Source organism: Drosophila novamexicana, unplaced genomic scaffold (assembly GCF_003285875.2).
Source record: "Drosophila novamexicana strain 15010-1031.04,08,12 unplaced genomic scaffold, DnovRS2.1 tig00000796-arrow-arrow-pilon, whole genome shotgun sequence".
NCBI lineage: Eukaryota > Metazoa > Arthropoda > Insecta > Diptera > Drosophilidae > Drosophila > Drosophila novamexicana.
Genome location: NW_020824824.1, coordinates 1,002,040 through 1,027,382, shown reverse-complemented (window position 1 = coordinate 1,027,382; position 25,343 = coordinate 1,002,040). Strand labels below are relative to the sequence as shown.

At 36.6% G+C, this 25,343-nt stretch overlaps 1 protein-coding gene across 6 annotated transcripts; it reads right to left on the bottom strand.

Annotated features, from left to right (window-relative positions):
* Positions 1–2,020: 2,020 nt before the first annotated feature.
* LOC115763958 (leucine-rich repeat transmembrane neuronal protein 3) lies at positions 2,021–23,993 on the bottom strand. Of its 6 annotated transcripts, none has more exons than XM_030706748.1 (7): positions 23,964–23,993; positions 23,717–23,899; positions 8,437–8,970; positions 2,984–3,171; positions 2,829–2,923; positions 2,631–2,743; positions 2,021–2,568 (listed from the first exon to the last, which is right to left on the bottom strand). In XM_030706748.1, the coding sequence occupies exons 1-7, from the start codon at positions 23,976–23,978 to the stop codon at positions 2,137–2,139; spliced, it is 1,560 nt and encodes a 519-aa protein (XP_030562608.1). In that variant the 5' UTR covers positions 23,979–23,993; the 3' UTR covers positions 2,021–2,136. The 6 variants fall into 6 exon arrangements, with proteins under 6 accessions (XP_030562608.1, XP_030562610.1, XP_030562611.1 ...); XM_030706750.1 differs by having other exon boundaries at positions 23,957–23,990; XM_030706751.1 differs by lacking the exon at positions 23,964–23,993 and adding an exon at positions 10,228–10,310 and having other exon boundaries at positions 2,023–2,568; positions 23,717–23,819.
* Positions 23,994–25,343: the final 1,350 nt, after the last annotated feature.

Sequence of the window (25,343 nt, the reverse complement as noted above, 5' to 3'; positions counted from 1 at the left end):
AAAAATTATTGCGCCACCAAGATAAACGTAGCTTACTTTGACGACGTCAGCCACCAGGGAACGATTTCCAACTAATTTTTGGAGTTTCGGCGACGGCGATCGTCTCTTACTAATTCGTCTTTCGAACTCCCATTTTCGAGCAGGCTAGAGAGCACGAAACGAAACAACGAGATTTGACGATGCGAAAAAGCTAGACGCAGCTGGTTAAGCTATTTGCGACAAGCCGAATTAACGATGACAATTACAGGCGCTCTGCATATTTTGGGCTTCGGCAGGCAAAAAAAGAAATGTTTGCCGATGCTACTTGCAGAAAGTCGAAAGACTATAATATCTCATTATATTTTGTTGATGAGAATATTACGAAGCGCCATACCTGCAATAGACAGGTTGTAATATAAGTGCTTTTAAGTCTTTTGGTTCAACAAAAAAACTGTCTAGCAAAAATCTAACTTACCCCTGATTGGGTCTGGCACTTTTTTATTTTTTTGTTTTCTCAATTAATTTGCGACCAACTGGCGGCTGAGAAGTGGTTCATCAGTGCGGGCACTTAGAATTTTTTCTGTTTTTTGAAATTACTTCTATTAAAAATAATGCTTCCAAAAATACTGTTTCTCAGAGGTTAAGCGCGATTGTAAATAGGCACTTTCTTACTTTTTTTTTTTTTGTGAGTCAGCCTTTCTCCACGGTGGACCAAAGGTAAAAGAAAAGATCTGAGCTCCGATCGGCTTAAGGAAAACTATTTACAGCGACACCAGGACAGACGCCATTTCCAATTATCAAATTAACATTCCTCTACTATTTTTTTCTCTTTCACTCGTTACAAGCGATATTACGCCCGGGTTGAGCCATAGATGGCGAGATCTACTAGGGGAAGCAAGGTACAAGACGTTGGCTGGATTTACATTGTCTATTTTTGGGCTGTTTATTTAAACTCAAACAAATTGTTCTTGCTTCAAGCGCCACTACATAATCTTTTGTAACGATGTATTTTAGAAAAGGGGAAGGAAAGGGGTTTAAAAAAGTAAAGAAATTTGAAATAAGCTATAGACTAAAAAGGATGTATTCTTAATAAGATATAGAGATAGTGATGGTAAATCACCGACCCAGTCGTAGCTGGAAATGATCAGTGAGTTCCGAAAGATTGTACGTGGTACAATCTACTACTACAATTAGAGCAACGTTTAACGAAGCCAAATACACCTTTGGCCTTATTATCAATGATAGCTAGATGGCGATTGAAGCAGAGCTTAGAATCAAAAATAACGCCTAGGTCATTAGCTGTTATTACATATAGGATTATTGTCGATTGTAAAGCTGATACGATAAGGCCTAGTACGATTGAAGTTCATAAACATATACTTTAAACAATTTAGATGGAATGGATTAGCAGCATTAAACATTAGAGTCGCAAAAAGTTCAAATCATCACGTAAATAAGAATCATCATCTGCGTGGAGTGTGAGTATGCTGAGTGAATGTGATATATTTCCGTTGTGCAATTAATTCAATTAAGAAAAAATAACACAATTTCTTATAATACTTATAAGGCAACCCAACATTCTAAAATTAACGACGTTGCGCCTTGTGTGTGCAGTCATATATCAGCCGGCAGTGTCCGCAAGTTTCTAGTCCTTCATCGGCCACAAAAGTCGTTGACGGTGTATCATAGCACACCAGTTATGCGAGCTTAGCTTGTGAGTCACTCTGTTGCCGGATCAAGGAAGGAAGATAACCATCCCACTCAATCTATAAGCCTGGTGATCTGTAAAGCGACTCAAATATGTATAAGACTACTCCATTTCGATGTCGGAGAAGGCTCAGAGTAAAATATCTGTATCTACTCTCCCAGGATGGCTTCTTCAATCTTTATGAAGTCAGCTCATAGTAGGTGGTGTTTTAGATGTATAGGCCCAGCCTTGACATTTGAGGTCCATTTGTGTAATCGCTTTAAGTATTTGCACCGTCAATAACATTGAATTAGTGACAGTGTAGTCTCATATACATTAATATACAATACAACCCACAGACTTTATAGGTAAGAACAGAGCTTACACAATTTTTATTTCTTAATTATAAACAAAACATATATAGTTATGCTCATTCAAATACGTTCTATGTTGACTGTATGACTAATTTATTATATATGAAAATCCTCGCTAAAGTTTGCTCGACTATACAACGCCCTTTTAGCTGTCTCATCTTTCTGAACACAGCGACAATACCCGCGTCTATAAAATATTACACCAGATATAGTAATGGGCACTGCTAAGAGAACGCACACTATTATGACAATCCAGACCAGACTGCCATTGCGTGAAGATCCTAATAATTTGTCATTTGCAACATTTAAAACCTCCACGCCTTTCAACTGTTGTGGAAGTTCACATTTAACATTTGTTGCTAGAAGTGGCGTGCTGTTGTTTATTCTTTGAATTAAGTAATTTATCATAAACTCGTTAGAGGCATCGCAATTCCATGGGTTAAATCGAAGATCTATTACGTAAAGTTTATCCCAGCGAACAATTAAAGTTCTTGGCAATGCAGTTAGATTGCAGTTATTTAAATAAAGCTGTCATAAAATAAAACCAGTTAATAATATATAATTTAAAAAAATGTTATTCTTTACTTTACCTTTTCAAGCGGGGGATAATCCAAAAAGTTTGCCCCTGTAACATTTTTCGCTAAGGCATATTCATCGATTTCTGTAAGCATCTTGTTATCACTTAAAATTAATTCTGTTAGATCTTTTGAAAATATAACAAAGGAAAATGGGGTAATTGGTATATTTATATATATAATTTGGTATGCTTCTTGCATGCATGTTCTTACTTTGTAGGTTATTCAGTGCTCCTTGTCCAATTTTGTACAGTTCGGGCATATATGAAATACTAAGGTATTTTAAGTAGGTCATCGCAGGAAAAACACTTAAAAGCAATAAAATATTTTAATTTAATCTCAACAGTACATCTTTTAAGATTACCTACTTTTCTCCTTCTAAGTTTGTGATGGGATTTTCATCTAAAACAAGGCGCTTTAAGTTCTTCGCATACGAAAGAGCTTTAGGTACTTGATTAAATAGATTTCCTGATGCTATTAGGGTCTCCAGTCCTCGAGGTCCATGAAAAATTGTTTCAGGCAATGTTTTTAGTTCCATGTACGACATATCCAAAACCTTGAATACCAAATAAACATATGCATATTGTAAGCTGATTTGTTTTTTAGATTATTTGCTTCATGCTAATAGTTTTCTACGATGAAAGTATAATTTAAAAATAGCTTTTGAAACAGTTAACTTAAGAGCTCTACATGTAAAATAATGAAATGCGCGAGTTATCAATTTGTTAAAAACGCCAACTTCTGCTGACACATTGCATCAGTTATTTATTTACAAATTATATTTTATTTGTTACAATTCTATTCTGAATTAAATTGTATGCTTATAATTATTTAAACTGCATGCTAAAAGAGCTAAGTGGGGACAGAATGTGGTGATATAATAAAGCTGTATAAATGTTACAGTGAAGAATTCTCTCCAAGTCCTTAGGAATAGCAGACAATTTTAAGAACGAAGTGGAATAAAACACGATATTTTTATAAGCCAGGGAAAGATGCAGTGTAATCTGGTTTACAAATTGCTAAACCCCAGTACCATCAGGACCCGGCGAGTTCACCTTTTTAATTATGTGATGGTTGCCTTCAGTTGGAAATAACTAAAAAGGATATAATGATTTTGCATGTAACTGACAGCGCATCTCCGACAGGGAGCATCTCCGACCCCAGAAAAAGAAATATAAGACCTAGAGACTTGAAGTTTTGAAGTAAGGTCCTCCTAGAACTGTTAGCCTAGCGTTTATTAAATGCATTTTTATTTAATAAATTTTTATTTGATTAATTTCCCATTAAACTAATTGTTTAATAATTTATTTTAAATTAATAAGTTGCATTCAATTAGTAATTAAATGCATTCAAATAAATTAAAAAATTGTTTGAAGAACAACGGTTGAAGGGTTAGCTTTACAGATGCATTAGAATTTGATGGTAAAAGATCATGATTTAGGCTACACCTAGACCTAGGTATACATCACAAAACTGACGACCAACGACAGACCTATCTAGGGCCCGCTCCACCATAAACTAATATCAAATAAAGAACCAAAAGTTGAAATCCATTTCATCCAATTTTTTACGAGGGAACCTGTGATATACATTTTTCATTCAACAGTGAAAGTGTGACACACTTTTCAGATTCAATTTAATAAAAAACTGTGTAAATTAATTTGAAGCGCATCTGATAGTATGTCACAAAAGTGGGCAGTTATCCTACATGTAAGGTTAATCTTTTAATAAATGTTTGTCTATTGTATTTTGTATTTGTATTGAATACTGCACTGCACTGAACAATAATATTATTTTCCAGTCCTTACAGTATTTATTTTTTTTTGGCCTCAAACTAATATAATTGACAGTGTCAAAGAAGCCACTTATTGTGCAATAATAAATCATTCTAGAGCAAGTAATATAAGTATTGCAATCAAACAGAAGCAGGAAAAGTTAAAGTGCCCTTAAATGTAATGCAACAAAGTTCATATTTTTAAAGACACTAGAAATTATTACCCAAAACTTCAGGTTGTTTCCATACAAGCAGTGGCACAAAAAATTAAATTCATTTTTGGATTTTTGTATTTTTGGATTTAGTCCTGTTCTTTATCAATGTGTCATTACTTCCATTTTGTAAACATTTTTATTTTGGCTGTCACATTCTTTGATTTAAATATAATCGCATTAAGAAGCATAGATCAGAAGTCAACCATAACTGATTTCGAAGTTTTTTTAAAAGAACTACATCTGTTCCTCCTTATTAACCGCAAAAATTACCTCTTGCCTTCAGCAAAGCACGACTTTTTAGATAGCTCGTTCGACCATTCACAGTTTGGAATCAATTAAATTTCTAATCAGTTGAATATATTACTTGATCTTGTATTTGTCAATAATTACCATATAGCTAATGGACCAGGGACCAATTCTCTTTCTGCTTTTAAGGATGCATATCATATAACTTTAGATGTTGCATAGTTCAATCCTCTTAGTTCTTAATGAACAGTGACCAACAAGTTCCTCTGTTTTTTTCACAAAATAAGCTCTTCCTTGGTTATCCAACATATGAATGCAACCAACTAGTCTTAATAACCTGAACCCATTGACAATGGGTAAAATAAATGTATGTAACAGGCTGAGAAAGCATTTCCGACCCCTTTAAAAATATATTTATTATTATATACATATATATATTGATTAGCATCATTGAAAAAACGTTTGCCACAAACGAGCGATAACTTTTTGCCATTGTTTGGACATTAAGAAAACTTCAGATATTTTTATACGGAATAAGAAATTAGAACATTTTTTAGACCATCAGTCTCTAGCAGTTGTAGTACCGGAAAAGAAACCGAATAAGAACCAGAATACGCCCCAGAAGACTCTGTAGACTCAGATGTGGTCTCAGTGCACAGTGAGGAAACTCTTATACATATGATTGAGCTTTCAGAAAGACTGGTAGGCTGCTATATGAACAAACTAGTAATTGAGGAAGATATAAATATTAAATATAAACTTAATTTTTCAAGTTAAAAACAAAAATAGACATGCCGTTCAATTTTCTAACCTTAACATTCTTTTACAAACCAAACTAGACGTTTTATAAGCGTACGTAGTCAACGCAGCACATTGAGAGATGCCTGCGCTTATCCAACATAAGTCAGTTGAAGCATTCTCTAAAACCACATTCAAATACCTTACAAATATTTTAATATACAAAACTGTAAGAAATTTCAACAACGGAGCATAACCGCGCTCATCGCGGAGATCAAGTGATCATGAAACATACTCAACGATATTATTTCTTCCCCAATATGAGCCGGTTACAACGAAAATAGCTGTATATAGGGTATATGAGGAAAAGTATAGTCGTTACCATACAAAACAACCGACGAGGAAATACTTCATGTTACTTGTATTCCGCGATGAGAAATACTTCCTGACCTGCGTCGATAAGTTTTCTACATTTTCAGTGGTCCAAGCTATTCTTTCACGTGTAATCGTAGTCAATAAAGCTCTGATCTTACAACTAATAAACATGTTTTCGAAAACAAAAAGAATTTAATGTGGCAATGAAAAGTCGATCAATTCATAGTTCCATAGTACCCTCTAAATTATTGGCTGCTGCATGAGAATGGATAAACATTCAACCGATACTACCAATATTATCCTCATTCCAAACGTAGAATATAATAGGACAATATTTTGTGACCACAAATAACCGATCAAATGCATACATTCGATACCTGTAGACCTTACCACACAAATTAAGAAAGCAAACACATCGGCACAAGAAATCAAGGAAAAGGCTCTAGTCAGGAGCTCCCGTCACTGAACCCTCTTTTACCAACACAAATTACAGCTCGCGCTACGTGCTCGATTACTTTAGCAGTAATTAAAATATTTTATAAATTAATTGAAAATAAAAAATAGTTCCCTCGATACGTGTTGAACATAACAGACTCGCTACTTGCAGCCTCCTCTACCCAACAGCCAAACAAACAACTTACCACTGCCAAGAAATGAACCAATTAAAATATCAGCAGATGCTCACAGAACAGAAAACAATACAATCGCAGTTGCAATGCGGTTAATTTGTGCAATTTGCACTAGCTGCCGCTGACGTTTTCTTTAATAACTTCTGTAATTATACCCTGAACCCATTAAAAATGGGTATAAGGGTATATTGTATTTCTGCAAAATCCAAATGTATGTAACAGGCAGAAGGAAGCATCTCCGACCCCATAAAGTATATATATACTTGATCAGCACCAATAGCCGAGTCGATCTAGCCATGTCCGTCTGTCTGTCTGTCAGTCCGTCCGTCCGTATGTATGAACGCAAGGTTCTCAGAACCTATAAGAGCTAGAGACTTGAAATTTTAGATGTAGATGCTCCTAGTTCCCGCGCAGATCGAGTTTGTTTCCGATAATCGATAACTTACGCCCTTTCCAAGCAATCGATAAAAATCGATATCGATATCCTGTTTTTTTTGGGCAATTATGGTAAATAATAAGACTCACCAAACTTGATATATAGCTTCTAAAATAAAATATATATATGTATTTGTTGTTGGAAGAATAGGATTCAGGGTATCCCCTAGTCGGGAGCTCCCGACTAGAACCTCTTAATTGTTATTAACTGATCTTGAAGCAATTTTAAACAGTAGATCTTATTGTGCTATAGAGTATTTCTCAAAAAGTCAAATGCATTAAAATTGTGTCTTAAATTGCTTGGTAGTTCAAATTGTTTAATTACTTGATTTGTAGCTATAGTGTGTACGCGACTCCAGCTCTTATAACTTACGATATTTGCTCAAAAAACAGGAGTTTGATATTGATTTTGATCAGTTTTTAAGGAACAGGGCAAGCTATCGGCTATCGAAGAGAAACTCGTGCTGTGCATGTACTAGGATGACCTACTTTCCAAATTTCAAGCCTTTATTTCTTATAGGCTCTGAGATCTTTGCGTTCATACATACAGCCAGACATGCGGATAGACAGACGGACAAGGCCAGATCGACTTGGCTATTGATGCTGATCACCCATTTTTAATGGGTTCAGGGTATAAAAAAACAGACTATAAAAAAATTATTAAAATCCATACCATAGACCATATGAAAAATTGCTCAACGCAGACCTCTGACAATCAGAAATATTAATAACCATAAACATGCTGGGAAGCGCACTAAAACTAATATCCGGCACCCAACATTGACTGTGAACAGATTAAAATTCGGCAAGGGCAACTAATTGATCCAGAAACAAGTAGGGGACTCTAGTCGTGAGCTCCCGACTAGGGGATAGCCTGAACCCTCATCTTGCCAAGTCGTCTGTCTGTCCGTTTGTCCGTATGTATGAACGCAATGATATCAGAACCTATAACAGCAAGAGAAAATTAAAATATATAACGTAGCTCCACCTAGTTCCCGCGCAGAACGAATTTATTTCCGATAATCGATAGTTTGCTCCGTTTACAAGAAATCGATAACAATCGATATTTAAATCCTGTATTTTGAGCAAATCTCGTAAGTTATAAGAGCTAAAGTCACCAAACTTGACATGTAGCTTTTTGAATAGTATATATATATTAAGTATCTTACATTTTATAGCCATCGCTATTCCTGCTACTACCACATAAGTATAAATTAAGTAAATAAACCAATTTATTTTTAATTTATTTTTATAACTGCTGAATCAATCGAGCAACTGATGTTAGTAGAACAGGGTTCAGGATATCCCCTAGTGGGGATCTCCCGACCTCTTAATTTTTTTTTTTATGAAAAGGACTTGCTTAAGCCAGACTAATATAAAAAGCGTCAAAAAGCCAATATTTTACATACCTTCAATGCAGACAGTCCAGAGAGTGCAGTTTCCGTAAGTTTATCGATCACTTGAAAAGTATTAGAGCACAAAATAAGCTCTTCAAGATTTGGAAGATGTTCAAACAAATCATCATTTAAGAAATGTAAGAGATTATATCCCAAATTTAGGGACCTTAGGTTTTTAAGCGGCTCAAAATCCTGTTCTGAAAATGGTCCTTTGAAAACATCAGGAAGTAAGTTCTTTGAAGTTAATTTGTTATTTGACAAATCAAGCCTGGAAAGCTCTGTTAAATTTTGAAAAGCTCCAATTGTAATCGACGATATTTGGTTATATCCCAAATACAGGTTTTTCACGCCGTAGGTTGGAAATTTAGGAATTGTCGTATAATTATTGTGTTCCATTTTAATAGTCTCAAATATAAGTTTATCGTTTTGAATGATTGCCCATTCATTTTCAGAAAACCACTCATTTAGCTTATTTGTGCAATCAATAAGACTATTTTCTGAATCGCAATTACATTTATTGCATACTATATTTTGTGGCAGCTCCTCCTGTAATAAAGAGCTGAGATTAATGAAAATAAAAGATTTGTATTTTGGATAGATTGAATATTTAAAACTACAATATACTTAATTATACTCTAAGCTTTAATTTATACGCGTTGGGTCTCCTAATGGTACCGCAGTACGAGCTATATTTTAATCATCGATATCAACCCCGTATCTATGCAATCGATATCGAAACCGAAATCAAAAAAGATGTACCTCGTATGCACTGACACAAATATTTGAGTTCAGCACTCTAGCTGCAACAGTCAGCGGTGGTAATCAGATACTTCTGTTAAGTCTTAAGTTTTCAATATCGCCTACGATTATGCTGTGTCGGCTTGCCAACCGTGACTTTGTAGCGTGTTATTTAGAGTATACTTCAATTGACTGGCTTTAGCTTTAGCTGCACCAATAGTGTAATTTTGCATTAAGTTCTTTCTCCGGCATTGCCGCAAACCTAAGTATATCATTTTATTTCATTGTTGCGCCACAAGCCTAGCGATTTTAGAGATTACAGCGATCTCAACCTAATCATTAGAGAAGCATCTGAAAATGTACTACCTCTGGACACCTGCGTGACGGCACACGCAGGCAAAAAAGTGATTTATATACACTGTACAGGATCGGAAAAGCCATTTTCCACAGTTTGGAAGTGATGGTAGCACAACAAAGGGTAAACTGCACAGCAAACTGTAAATAAAATTAAAACGCGATACAGCTAGGTACTGGCCGTTGATAGTTAGGCTCGGCGTTTCGCTGATGGTCGATAAATGATAAATTATTGAATTATAATAAAAATGCCTGTTACACATAAATAAATATCAGAAAACCATTACAGCACATTTTTAAAATTGTTAAAGGTTATATGACATAAAAAAACCAATGATTCATTTTATTCACTCAATGACTCACATTGAAATTTTTTTTAGTAACTTAAAACAATTAACAGTATAAATATATCATGTACATGTACACACATATAAAATATGTAACTAGAGTTTGTTAAGTCTTATATGCACAGGTTGTACAAGTCACGAGAAATAAGTACATATGCTAATATAAAATATAAAAATATATTAAAATGTACAGTGAACATTGAACAAGTGACATACATATATGTACACATATATACATATATGTATATATATGACTGGTATAGCGCTTGCGAATGATAAATACACAAGCATGTACGTATGCACATACATATACATATACATACATATATGAATACGTTTTTGCATTAAATTCCATCAATCTTACCTTTTTGAGTGTGTCTTTTGGTTTTGTTCCTTCAATTTCAGATCCTGGTATTGCAAATCCCAAATTTATTATTAAAAAGAGCACTGTTAAGATATAAAATATGTCTAAAACTGTCTTCATGATATATTGTAAGATTAACACCGTTTATTCAACAAGAGTAATTGTATATAACTGACTAACAAGTAAAGTTTTCATTTTGAGGCTTATTTCCCAAAAGATATCTAATCTTATCAGTTTTTGCGCGTAAAGGGCACAATCGCACGTTATCAGCAACAGGTAACGAATCGTTTTCAATGTTCAATTGATAAGTTTGGAAAGCTATGCATCAATATATTAAAACAGCTAATTTTCCATTTTATTCCTCGTATGCATACTTCAAGAATTGAAATTTAATTTAAAGTCCTGGTTTATATGCGTATGTATGTACATACATACATATGTATGTATGTAACAACTTGGAACCGCTCTCTTTTTGTTTAACCGCTAATCAAACAACAAACATATAGACTGGACAGTCAGAGTACGACGATGGGGCCTCTCGTTTTCTGTGCGGCTGGTCCAAAGTCGACTTCGTTTTTGTTTGGGTTCATAAAATGGCATCGCTGTTTTTTTTTTATTCCCTCGCACTGCTGGAAACTGCTTTGGCTTACTCTCAGTGCTCTTTCAATTTGTGTATTTACTGTTGTATTGTCTGTATGTGTATTTGTCCACACAAGCAAAAATGCCCACAAATTTAGTTTTTCTCATAAGTCGGTGGCTTTCTTCCCTTTTGAAGGGACGAGTAATATGAAATAAGGAAAGGGTTCGCCACGTCGTTGCGAAATTCTTGCATTTTAGGTCGATATCGTAGGTAAGGGTATCTAAGCGTTGCCATGTGTGCATTTAAAATATTTTGGACTCACGCATACTTGCATATTTTGTATATGAATAGAGGAATTTGTGCGCTTGTGTACCTATTGGTGGCCTCCTTGCCTGTCCCTCGCAAATTTAACAAGATTTGAATTTTTTGTGATTTCTGTATTTCGGGCACTAAAAACACACACACACAGATACATACAAATATGTTTGAATGGGGCGATCATGGGCGCAAAAAAAATGCATTATTGGCATGCATCTTGATTAAAGAAATTAAATGAAAAGGCTAATATGATTATTCAATAATATTATCAACATTATAAATATATAATCGATCCTTTGTATTTGGTACTTATATTAAAAGTTTTTAATTTTCGAACTAATTTCCGCTGCTCATAAAATCATTTAGGTGATCATTTTACCTACTAAAAGTTGACCCTTTCAGCCAAACGGTAATATTTTTCATTCATTCATCAATTCAAACCTGAACTCATAAAAATAATGGGCGCGCTCCAGACGCGTGCCAATAATTAATTTTCTTTTGCGACCATGATCTGCCCATTCACACATATTTGTGTGTGAGTGTGTGTGCCTAGCGCCCGAAAACAGAAATCACAAAAATTTCAAATCTTGTAAAATTTGCATCGGGGACAGGCAGGCAAGTAATCAACAGGTTAACAAGCGCAAAAATTGTTCAAATATGCGTGAATAGCGAGATAAACTGCAAGAATTTTGCAACGACGTGGCAAACCCTTTGATTTTTTCATATCACTGGTCCCATCAAAAGAGAAGAAAGCCAACGACTTTTAAGAAATTGTGGGCATTTTTGCTTGTGTGGACAAATACACACACAGACAGTTCAACGGTAAATACACAGATTGAAAGAGCACTGAGAGTAAACCAAAGCAGTTTCCTGCAGTGCGAGGGAATAAAAAAAACAGCGATGCCGTTTTATGAACCCGAACAAAAGCGAAGGCGACTTTGGACCAGCCGCACAGAAAACGATCGCCGTACTCTGATTGTCCAGTCTATATGTTGTTTGGTTAGTGGTTTAACTCATGCGAAGCACACAGTTTAAGAACAGCTTATTGTAAATAAGACGAGAAAGTAAGGACATTTTTGGTAGAAGATTTAATGCTCTTTTAGACTTTGGCGTCTTCTGGCTAACGGTTTTCCAGATACTATGTGAGGATAGCGAAGTTAGTAAATGACTCTGATTCCGGAAACAGAACAAAAACACACACACTAAACATTGTAACATATTATCAGAAAATATAGACGAAAAGAAATTCAAGCGAGAATAACGTGTTTTTTTTAAGTGAATAAAAATTATATTATTTCAATGAAGAAAAGAGCCCACCATAGGAACAGCAAATCGACGATATTTTATCTAGAAGCGTAGTGGACGTCCTATTACAACACATTCAAAATCTAATGTTTTAACCGACTCTTTCTTTAGTGCTATAGATATGCTATATTGAAAACAGTTGACTCATATGTAAGCAGCATTTATTACGGCCTTGGTCTACATACATGAATATATCTATATTGATAAACAATATTGTTTTACAATGCTGGTTTTTGCGACGTTTTCATTAAATAAATATTTGTTTAGCTCGCTCGCAAAAATAATTTACATATGTATATTAATTTTTTTACACCCTGAACCCATTGATAATGGGTAAAATGGGTATTATATATGAAAATGTATATTAGTTTATATAATTAAAAAAATTAAAACTTGTGGTGGCTTCAAAAGATTTACATGCGGTTTAGTACGTATCGCATTGATATAATTCAACAACTGAACTTAAGCCTACATTACGCTAAGGCGGCGAAGCGAGGCGTATTCGCTCCAAAGCGAGTGATAAAGCTTTATCGCGCACTCGCTCCGCCGTAAACCTAATTTACACTAGACTTAATGTTTCATTTTCATTTTTTTATTTAATGCGCGGATCTTCGCCAACACTGGCCACCATGGATAGCAGAGCCATTTTGTGGATCGGCCTTTTAAAATTTCCGCCACTAGCCGTCCTAATGTCTGCTACTCTGACGACTCCATCCTCTCCTGCGTGTACTGCCGTTACTTTGCCGATCAGCCACTGCCGGGTCGGCAGATTGTCCTCGGTGACGACCACCAGCTCTCCCACGAGACCGAGCACATACTCCTTTGACCATCGCCGCCAAAACTGTTGCTTGAGCAACGAGACAGCTCGCGATCGATACAAGCAGGTGAGACCCAGCTGGTCGGGGGTCCCCTCTGCCGACAGAGCCCTCAATGGGCCTCCCACCAGTAGGTGGCCTGGCGTTTAAGCCTCGCCATCGCTTGGGTCCTCGCTTATTGTTCCCAGGGGCCTGGAATTGAGGACTGCTTCCACTGCGACAAGAGTCATCTGCAGCTCCTTGGCCGTTAGCAGCAGGCTGCCTACCGTCCGTAGGAGTAGGTGTTTTCTAGACTTCACAGCTGCCTCCCACAGACCCCCGAAGTGCGGAGCTCTTGGCGGTATGAACGCAAATTCACATCCGCTTTTTGGTGCGCCTCTTCCGCGATTCAGCTCGCAACTCCAGGAACTGGAAATGGACGAACTGTGGGACTCCTCGACGACCTTTGAAAAGCCATTAAAAATGTATTAATGGATAAGTCAGATACTAGTTCTAAGTAAACCGCTTTGGAGGCGAAGCAAACAAACAGTGCTTTGTACGACTAATACGTAGGCTTTGCACGCATTCGAAATGTCGTCTAATTGGGCCACAAAAGTCGACGCCACAGATAGAAAACGGGCGGAGCGCTCGAAGTCGATCTTCTGATAAATATTCCATAATTTGTGGTAGCAGAGGTTTGCATTTGAAGCAACGGATACATGATCTCAGTGTCTGACGACAGATCTCTTGAGCATTGATTAGCTAAAGTCGCTCACGAAGAAAACTCACAAGTGCTCTTGGGCCAGCAAATGCAGGAATTTAATTAAGCTTCTAGCGAATTGTGAGCTTTTTTTTTTAAGTAGCGGAAACTTGGCATCAATTGAAATATGAGCATTTACAAATCGTCCCCCTACTCGCAACAACGAAAAGGAGCACCAAGATCCATTATAGTCATCTATAAATGGAATGATACGCTACAGGCTACAACCAACGCGAGTGCCTTTTCGAACTCTATCGTTGTCATCTTTAAATTCAACTCGTTGGATGACTTCAACTATTTTCTCGTAAGCTCCTTTCCTTTCGAGCGCCTTAGGGATACTTTCAAATTGTTCTTCTCCATTTTTACATAAATCAAGCGGCACCCATAAGCAAACACTCTCAGCAGCCTGACATGTGATGAGAGTTTCCAAGATATCTGGTCGGTCTACCACAGCTGCTAGTCCAACAGCTGATTTGCGTACTTCTAGAGTTCATCTTTTGTCAGATGCTGGTTAACCGGCTCCCGGATCCTCTTGGTTTCTTCAAAAATGAACCACATCGACGCAAATAATTCATCAACATCGCAGCCTCTTGAAACAATATCTGCTGGGTTTTGCTTAGTAGGTACATGGCGCCATTCAGCTTTCTCTGTCCATTCTTGGATTTCAGCCACTCGATTTGACACCAATGTTGTCAAAGACGAAAATTATGACCGAATCCAATGAAGCGTGACTTCAGACCGAGGAACTGTCTGTTCAATCGGTAATCTTATGAGATTTCTGACTCGATAACAAAGATCTGCGAGAAGGTGAGCCTCGCACAGCCCAAGTCGGGAAAGAGTCTTCGTCTTGCGAGGGGCTACTTTAAATTTGGATGTCAACAACGAAATACGACAATCTTCCGAAGTATGGCTGCGTATATACACGCATGCGCTAAACGCTCTTATTGAGACGTCGGCGAAGCCATGTATTTCGATCGGTGAATTTATCTTTATTTGTTGCAACTGAATCAGAGTAGATTTCAGTTGCTGCCACGAGTTATTGAACTTAGAGGGACAGATTCATCCCAATCTAACTTCTGAAGCCATAGTTCTTGGAGTAGGATTTTTGCCCTGCCAGGCCAAGCGGGTCAAAGAATGTTCCGTTTTGTCGCTCTAAGACCCATGATGAATCGTCAATCTTAAATTGAAAGGCATCTTCATTCGGCAACGACAACACGCCAAGTGTTTTGGTTGCGTCAGACTCTGAGATCGTTATCAGCTTGGCTGCGTTTGTTGCGGAAAACTCAGGAGAATTCGAAAACCATTTGGTTTGTTCAAAACCTGCGCTTTTGAGTATTTGCGACACTGCAGACTTAATTGTCCGCAGGTTCTCTAAGCATGCAGCACCAGTTAGTAAATTATCGACATAAAAGTCCTGATAACGTCAGCAGCTTTAGAGTGTGATAACTCGCTCATATCACTTAGCTTGGTTAAACACCGTATTGCCAAAAACGGGGCTGGCGCAGTGCCGTAAGTTACGGTGTTTAACCTGAAGGACCGGACCTCAAAGAGTCAGATGGGTTCTTTCTCCACACTACGAGCTGCAAGAGTCAAGTATAGCTCCTCTTGAATGGTCGGTCCAACCATTAGAAGGTCATTCAACGCAATTTGAGACGATGTCCGACAGGACGCGTCAAAAACAACGCGTAACTTCGTCGATGTGCTTTGTGGTCCCCTATCCCTCGATTTACACGGTACTTGATTTACACGGTTTCACTTTAACACGGTTTTCAAATCGCAACAAGCATTTTTTCTTATTCTGATAGATTTATTTGTATAAGTTTGCAAAACGTATGCTAAATATTTATTCCATTCACAGCAGGCCATTCACATTAACCTTTTTTTAATGAATATTGTGCATGAAGGAGAAGAAACTTGAAATCCATTTGTTGAATTGAATTCTAATTAATTAATTTATTAATCTTACAAATGACTCCAGGATAAAATGTAGAAAGCAGTTCTGAGGATGACAATAATGATGCTAAAAAATTAGTGGAAAAGTGGCTGAAGGGCTACGACTAGGTAGAGAACTGCAATCATTCTTTTTTTGATCAGAGATCCTGATACTGAGAGAGCATTGAAATTTCAAAGAACAATAAGCAATGATCTCAGTCAATATGAAAAAATTTATAAGAATTCCCGCAAAAGTAAGGAAATGCTAATCACTAATTTCTTGCCATCCAAAACTTTTAGAAGCCAAGTGCAAAATGTTGCTAACATCTCAATTAGTGAAGCGAAACCTATGGAAAACGTTGATGAATTTTCTGTTAGTGACTCGGATAGTGAAAGGGAAAGGAGAATTGTAACTTTAGAAAGTTCAGAAGAAGTATAAAGGCTGATTTTTATTTCTGCTTTTTTTTTTAAGTTTATGTTTTTAAAAAGTTATTTATGATTGAATTCTTTTATTGTTTTGTACAGAATATTTGTAATATTTTTACGTTTTTAAATTTTTTTTTTTAATTGAAAGGAATATTATTCATTGATGTGTACATTTTTAACTATCAAAAATAAATTTAATTGAATGCAAAAATCTCTATTTTATTATTCCAACCTCATCTCATTTTACACGATTATAATGAACATACCTTCGACTTTTCTTTGTCTTTTTAAGATCGGTTTTCAGGTTAATTGAACATATCCGTTTACTTTTTATGAACTCTGTGTCTCGTTCTACACGGTTTTTTTTTGCACGGATTTTCCATGAATTCCATGAATTCCAAGCACATGCGCTTAAGCTCGGGATCTCGAGACAAGCGTCTTTCAAGCGACTAAAAACGATGATTAGCAACCTCGAAGGAGTTACCTGGCTGATTGGGATCTGATTTAAATGGCAGTCTTACTTTAAATTGACCTGATGGCATTATTTCCAAATTATCTTGAAAGTGGTTCTCACATAACTGCTGTTCAACTGTTCGGACCTTTTTGACTTAAGGCAACTCCTTCAACGACCAAAATTTTTGCAATGTTTTGTCTATCGAGGTATAAGACTCTTCTTGGCAACTCAGAGCATGAGTCATCCCATGACTTAACAGCGTGTAACGCCCTGATACAATCCAGCCAACAAGTGTGTTTTGCAGAATCGGACAATTCGGACCTTGTTTAATCTGACCGACATACAGAAGCTCAAAGAACGTCTCAGCTCCGATGAGCATGGCGATCTTCTGTAGCTTATGAAAATATGGATCAACCAATTGCAAGATTTTCCAGGCACTGACATGGACCGTATGGGCAGGCTGTTAACCCGAAATAGACTTCAAAATCCACAAATCTAACGAGAACTCACTGCAATTGACTCGCGACTTCACTAGTGTATGAATCTTCTTTCATACTTGAGTATTGCATTGAGCAAGCCCGAGTAAGCTAATACCGGCCTCTTCTCTACGCAGCTGCAATCGTTGTGCTGGCTCGTCTGTTGCATCGAGTAAAGCTCTAGCCAAAAGAAGCTCGCTACTTTCCGTTTCAACGGTAACGACTGCGGTAGCTAGGATTACACTATCAGACACATTCGTATACATAGCATTGGAAGTCGATGGTTGATCCTGTGCGGAGTCAAGAGGTGGTGGTAACGCTCGAGTGTTAGAAATCTTTATGTCATCACCTATTGACAGGAGCAAGCCATAGATGGCGGAAAGTGTCAATTATTGATCTCAATGATGTCGAAGAAGGCTGCGTTATTTTTGCCAGGCTAAAGAGAGCCGAAATATTTTCATTAAATATTAGATATTCATTGTCGTATACTCTATTTAGGCTTGTCCAATACTTTTAAATAATTGTCCTCGGTGACTTGAAACGCTCAAACAGTGCCTAGAGCTTTACCTGAAAGACATGAGATCAGATGATTGAATTTATCTATGCCCGGGATCGCATGATCGTTATGAACAATAGTTTCGAAAGGCTAATAAAATTCTTAAGCTCGGAGTATTTTCCACTAAGCTGGGGAACTGCCAGATGCGGAAGACGTGTGCATGGAGCCGCAGCGGGCATGCCTATGCGCGTTGCAGGACTTATTGTCTTGAAACCGGACCTTAGACGAGCATTTGTCGTTATACAAAGTTCTTCGAGCTCGGCACGATACTCATCATCTTGGTCAAAAGTTTCTACTCAAGTCTGATATTTTAACGCTGTATCTATATGTGAGGCCAGCATTTCTAATCTACATTCTAACTTTGTAGACTCTATGTTTAATTTACCCTTTATTATTTGATCACTTAAATGCATTATGCTTTTAACGGACATATTGCGTTTCTTTTTTGAATCGTCAAAGCTTTCCTTGGCCATATTTTACTCTAAATTCGATTTAATAATTGTTAATTTAAATTAAAATCGAATTTGTTTAAAAAAAGCGTATGGGAGAAAATGCGTACAAAACAATTGCACAGCCACCGCTTAGCACAAAGCGGAACGAAAAATAAACTTTGTACAAATATATGTATGCGTGTACTGCAATTATATGCAAGCGCTTGGTCTCGGACAACTGTATAATTTACAGTGGTTGCGAGTGATTTCAAGAAGAGGGGAACGACAAAGCTAAGCGAAATGAAATTATAGGCACAATTAATTTTAGACGCTAATAATCATTCGCACAATTACTAAATTATATGTAGGAATCTCCAAAGCAGTTGGAAAGTGCATGTACTATTAATTATGCTCAACTACTTCACATTGAATTGAAAGCGTGGGCTTTATTAGCGCAACCAAACCGATCGAGTTGGGCTTTTAATTTTTAGCACAGTACCTCCTGTTCCGGACGTTCCACTTTGGAATCTACTTTCCTTGGCATTCTCCAACGATGGCAGCAGGACAGATTTATTATTATATCGCATTGATATAATTAGACAGCTGATCTTAAGCCTACATTACGCTAAGGCGGCGAAGCGAGGCGATTTCGCTTAAAAGCGGGGGATAAAATTTTTTTGCGCTCTCGCTTTGCTCTAAACCTAATTTACACTAGACTTCATGTTTAATTTTCATTTTTTAATTCAATGCGCGGATCTACGCCATCAATATATTTGTGCAAATGAATATAACGGGCAAAAGGAAGCATGTTCGACCCCATAAGGTATATTTATTCTTGATCAGCATAAAAAGCCGAGTCGATCTAGCCATGTGCGTCTGTCTGTCCGTCCGTTGGTCTGTCTGTTTGTATGTATGAACGCAAGGATATCAGAACCTATAAGAGCTAGCGGCTTGAAATGTAAGCTGTAGGTCCTCCTAGTGCCTGCGTAGATCGAGTTTGTTTCCAAAATTCGATAGCTTGCCCCGTTTCCAAGTAATCGATAAAAATCCGATATCAAAGTCCTGACTTTTGAGCAATTTTGGTAAACAATTAGAGCTAGAGTCGCCAAATTATATGTTGCGTCTAGACTAGTAAATATATTAAGTATGCTACTACCTCATAGCTATAAATCAAGTTAATAAACCATTTTTTTTGTTAATTAACCAATTTATGTTGTCCACCAATATATGACACAATTTAAATGCCATTACATTTTTGAGAATACACAAATATTTTATGGTACAATAAGATACACTGCAGAAAATATCATTAAGATCATTTAAGAAAAAAACAAAGTTATGTTTAACCGCGCAATTGGATGGGGCAGCTAGCGCAAATTGCAACATTTTCTGTATACATGAACACACACACATTCAACGCGCGTCTGCTTTGAGTGTTATCAACAACATTGCAATTCCGATTGTTTTCTGTGCTTCTATTTTAATTCGTTTTTTTTTCCCAATAATACACCATTATTGGTATGGCTGTTGAGTAGAGTCGTCAGCAAGCAATGCGGTCAGTTGCGAGTTTTTTTTTTTTAATTTATCTTTATTACCGCTATGCGCAAACTGCATTTGGTGTTGAAATAAGAGGGTTCAGGGTATTCCGTAGTCGGGAGCTCCCGACTAGAACCGACTGTTTTCTAATTGATCAAATATATTTTAAATATTTGATTGCTGGCTTATATTTTTTTTTATTTATTTGGTGATAGTCTTCTACTGGCCCCCATATTTTATTCGTAGGTAGTGTTATACTATACCGTTGTACATTTTTATTACTTGCTGAATATTTCTGGCTTTTTAATTTTAATTTAATTTCATTAACGTACCTTACCCATTAACTCTGTGGTTCAGCTGCTTTTAGTTGTTTATGTTTAACTGCACATCTATAAATATTATAATCTATAAACAGATCACTCTATCGCGCCCCTTTTCAACTTGTGCTTTGATCTGATTCTTTATTCAAGCGCTTGCTAGCGTTGTGATTGCTCTTAATAATTTCTAACCTTATACTCTTCTTACACTTGGCTGCGTGTTGGCGTTGTGTCCGCTCCTAATAATTTCTATCTTTGTACTCTTGTGCTCGATCTTAATAATATCTTACTTTATACTCCCCTTGCATTTAGCTACTTTGTTACATACCCATAATAATGGATAATATAATTGTCTACTTGAGAAAAACTTGCCAAAAGCAAACTACGGCAAGTCAATTGGGCATACCTCGTGATACAATGTGATAATGTCTTACGAAGCTCATTTCTTTTGTTACTCCTTTAGCTGTGAGGTCTGCTGTGGACACTAAATCTGTTCCGAAATGTGTGACATCGGTACGAGAAAATCAATTGATAATCCGCTGTTGTAGAAGTTCCTACGGGGCGACATCGTCGTCCGGACTACCGGCTTTTTTAGGTGCTATAGCTGATAATGCTACCACTTTAAGTTTTCCTATGAGAGGAATATTTTGTCCTTACAAACAAATTGTGTGTTGATTAGCCAATTAAACTTCTCTGAGTCTTCTCTTTCTCGTATAAAGTCTTCTATTCCAAACTATTTAGCAAGACGGTAGTCTTATTTATATTTGTTTTATATGTATAGTCGTAGCTTGTATTCGTTTTGTACATCTCGACTCGCATCGTACGTTACACGACGTTGCATTGCCTCAGGATATCCGTGAAATAACAACATAACAACACGTCTTTTAAATAACTTTTGTGTTTCTTAACCAATCTGGATGAACTTTAGTTTATTGTTTAGTAGAATATTTTTATATTCTCAAAACGGCAAATGCATAAAATTGGTTGCTCTAACTGGCGTGTAGTCCCAAGTTCTTTATTTATATTATGGGGTCGGAGATGCTTTCTTCTGCCTGTTATGAAATTGTTACAGGGAATTGGTCCTGATTCTAGACAAAAAATATAACTTCGCTTTAAATTGGGTTAAATATCATTTCTTTAGAATCTTTATACAATTTGTTGTGTCTTTTATTACATTAGCTGTAATTAAATTGGTTTTTGCGACCGACGGTACCCATTCTTATCTTTACGGTAACAATTGAATTGCTTAGTATATATACTACATGTGTAACTATCAAGAAAGTATATTCTAAGCAAATTTCGAATAAGCTGTATAAGTTAGTATAAGTTAATATAGTTTTTTGATAAAGAACAGAACCCGACAAATTTTCAAAAAATGCAATGGTGCAACCAATAGCGCCCAACTTATGAATTTTTTCTCATATCATATACTGAGATAATAAGGCATTCGTTAAATACCAAACTATCAGCATGCTACTAAAAAATAAGTACGAGATAAATTTTGTAAGCTATGTATTTGTAGTGAAATCCATAGTCCTTCAAATTGGCATGTAGAACGTTTTCATAGCACCCTAGTAAAAAAACGCGTGATGCCTTTAGATTGAGAGGAGGCTATACGACACAGTTGAACTAATCCACACGCTACCTTAGAAAAGAACCGATTCTTGCACTCCGTAACGGAGAAGGAAACGATCGAGATAGTACATGTATGTACCGATGAATTTAATGCAAATAAAATAAGATAAAACTCAACTAACGCAATTAGAAACAAACAACTCAACAGAAGATAAGAGTATTTGAATATGAAACAAACTGACTCCCTTGTGTATGGAGTCAACTATTCAAGTAGACATATGAACGTCTGTTCTCATGAAAGGTAAGGTGGGCCACACATCATACCTAAATAAATTTTAAATAGATATGTACTTATGTAATTAAATTAATTGGCACAATAGATTTAATTTCCTTTTTTATTGGGTTTTTTTTGGGCACGATTTTATTCTTACTAGCGATAGTAAATGCTCACCGATTATTCGCATTCCAACTACAAACTACAAACTACAAACTACAATCTACAAACTTCAAATTTTAAGCGATTTTATTGTGATCTGTACTTTGAAGAAACTAATTAAATTTTTTTATGAAATGTGTAACGAATAGATTGAGACATCTACGATACCATATAGGCATATATAAGCTAGATCAGCATCAACAACCGAGTTGATATACTCATGTCCGTCTGTCTGTTTGTAACATATGCGAACTAGTCAATCAGTTTTCAAGCTATCGTCTTGCAACAATGCATAGGTCCATTTTTCTATTTTCAAATAATACATATGTCGGGACCGGAACCGAAGCCGGATCAGACCACTACATCATACAGCTGCTATAGGAACGATCAGTCCAAAAGTAGATTGTTGTATGAAAATCTTTTTTTTTGTTTACTTTACCCAAGCGATGCATTTATAGGTTTCTTTATGCATATGTAGTTATCAATATATTTTAGTAATTTTAAAATTTTACTATACCCGAAAATATATGCAAAATATTATCAATATCCGCTCACTATATCACATAGCTACCATAAAAACGATTGGTAGATATTCAGCATCCGGCCACAGATGTAGCTGCTAAAGGAAAGATCGGTGGAATTAAAGGATTTTATATAACGAAATATTCAGTTCACAAAGATATTTTCAACAAACTCAGCATTTTTGAGCAGCACTATTTTCACACACCTGTAAAACTGAAATGTCTGCAGTGTATTAAATCATCGGCCGCCTAAGTTATTCTTACGTCGAAAACGGATTGTTGGTATGGCTGTCGAGTAGAAGCAGCGGCAGTCCGGCCGCAAAGCTGGACTTGGGCGACACGTCGAAAAATACCTTTTTTTTAAGTTCCTGAATGATCTGCAGATTACGATCTTTCAGCCTATGGAGGAGTGGCATACTCAGTACCGGATCATCGCTAATGTTCTTTAGTAATGGTGAAGACTCGAGTCGACTCATACGCTTGGTTTTGCTGATGACCGCTAAGCTCTCAAATGTGAAGAGTTGCGTACCATTGATGGTTGTTTGTGCTGACTTGTTCATCCATATATGTTTTGGGTTTCAAGTGGCTGGGTGAGTGTGGCAGAGCGCCGTGCCTTCGGAATGTAAGCCACGTGACCAGGTGTCGTCAGTTAGTCGTCAGTTTGCAGTTTGTTGCGGCACAGCTTGTGACTGCTAGGACATCGCCGTCGTATTCGGCTACGGTGTCATCTTCTAGTTGAAGTACTGTATGCTCATTGATTACGTTTCATTGGTGTATTTCATTTAAGTAATGTGTTTCACTTTTTTTCAATGTTCTTGAAATCATAGTAATGTGCCTGGCAATACCGCACTAATACCGTACGCAGAAACATCCGTCGATAGATCGAATAGTTTTCAGATTTAGAAATCTGCTAAAGCTTACACACTAAAATAATTTGTTTGCTGATGGAGCTATTTTCACCGGTTGGTGCTGTGGACTTACGGACACAGATCCACCTCGGCTAGCAAGTCAAAGCTTTTGATATCATCGAACGGTGTAAGGGAGTCATATAAGAAAATCGAAGCTGTCTTACCGAAGATGTTAAAAACACTGGTGGATCTTGTAAGAACCATGGCGATGGAACCATTGCGGGCTTAGTATAGCTCCTGCCGCCTCTGTGTCTGTTAGGATCATAACTTTTGTCGTAGTCGTGATCTTGGTCATCAGAGGCATACTGTGCAGGGTTGTGCATTTGTTGACGGCTCTGGCCTCTGGACTGTAAAAATGTAATAATGACTTTGTGCAAATGTAGGTAAAAGGCAAAAGGAAGCACCTCCGACCTCATTGATCAGCATCAAAGCCGAGTCAATCTAGCGATGTCCGTCTATCTGTCCGTCCGTCAGTCCGTATGTATGAACGCAAGGGTATCTGAACCTGAACTGGGAGACTTAAAATTTGGTGAATGTAGGTCCTCATAGTGCCTGCTCAGTACGAGTTTGTTCAGATAACTCCGATAATCGATAACTTGCCCCGTTTTCAAGTAATACATAAAAATCGAAATCAAAATCCTGTTTTTTGAGCAAATTTTGTGATAAGTAAGAGCTAAAGTCACAAAACTTGACACGTTGCATCTAGAATAGTACATATATATATATATATATATATATCTAGAATAGTACATATATATACATATACATATATATATATATATATATATATATATATATATATATATATATATATATATATATATAAATATATACCTCATACCTAAAAATCAAATAAGTAAACCAACTTATACTGCCCATCAATTAAAGCCACAATTTAAATGGAATTGACTTTTTGAGAATATACAAATATTCTATGGTACAATAAGATCTACCGTCGAAAACTTTATCAGGATCGGTTAAGAAACAAGAGTTAATGTGTGTTTGTGGCACCTAGCGCAAATTGCTCGAATTTCTGTTTACATGTACATGTCCTCTCAATACAATTGCAACTGTATTGTTTTCTGTTGCTATTTTTATCTGTTTTTTTTTCCTCATTAAAACTCAATTATTGATGCGGCTGTTATGTAGTAATAGTAGTTTGGTCTATTGCGAGATCGAACCTTACCGAGGGAACTTTTTTTTTAAATTTATATTTATTACTACAAACGAGCGCTGCATTTGATGTTAGTAAAAGTGGGTTCACGGTATCCCCTAGTTGGGAATTCCCGACTAGAGCCTCTTACATGTTATTTCTCATGGTAGTAACAGCCTTCGTACGGCCTTAAAAGGTTGTATGCATCGGTGGCTTATTTTGTCGTGGAAGTAGTAAATTGTTTAATTCAGTTGATAATTTGTTTCTTCCTTTGGCTATGTCTCTTGTAACACTCGCTGCTAACAACTTGCATAATTCAATTTAGAATTTAACGAGGAAACTATAATTTTTGGCTGGTCTGGCTGTTGAGATGAAGCGGCAGCAAGTAATGCGATCAGTTGAGAGGTCGATCCCTGCCAAGAGAACTTTTTTTAAATTAATCTTTATTACTTCTAAAGCAAAAGAGCGTGTAGCGCGAGCTGCATTTCGTGTTGGAATAAGAGGGGTAAGGGTATCCCCTAGTCGTAAGCCCCCGACTAGTTTTATTACTTACTTGTTTTATTTTTCTTTTTCTCTAATATGTAGTCTAAGAAAAGTTGTGCTAGCAAAGTTTATTTATAGGTCAAGTGTAGACTAAA

Excerpts from the sequence above, each read along its gene's own strand:
- LOC115763958 (XM_030706748.1), bottom strand. Across the intron at positions 3,172-8,436 it reads CTGGACTGTCTGCATTGAAG|GTTTTGGATATGTCGTACAT; the intron begins GTATGTAAAATA and ends TTGGTATTCAAG. Across the intron at positions 2,569-2,630 it reads ATTATCCCCCGCTTGAAAAG|CTTTATTTAAATAACTGCAA; the intron begins GTAAAGTAAAGA and ends ATTTTATGACAG.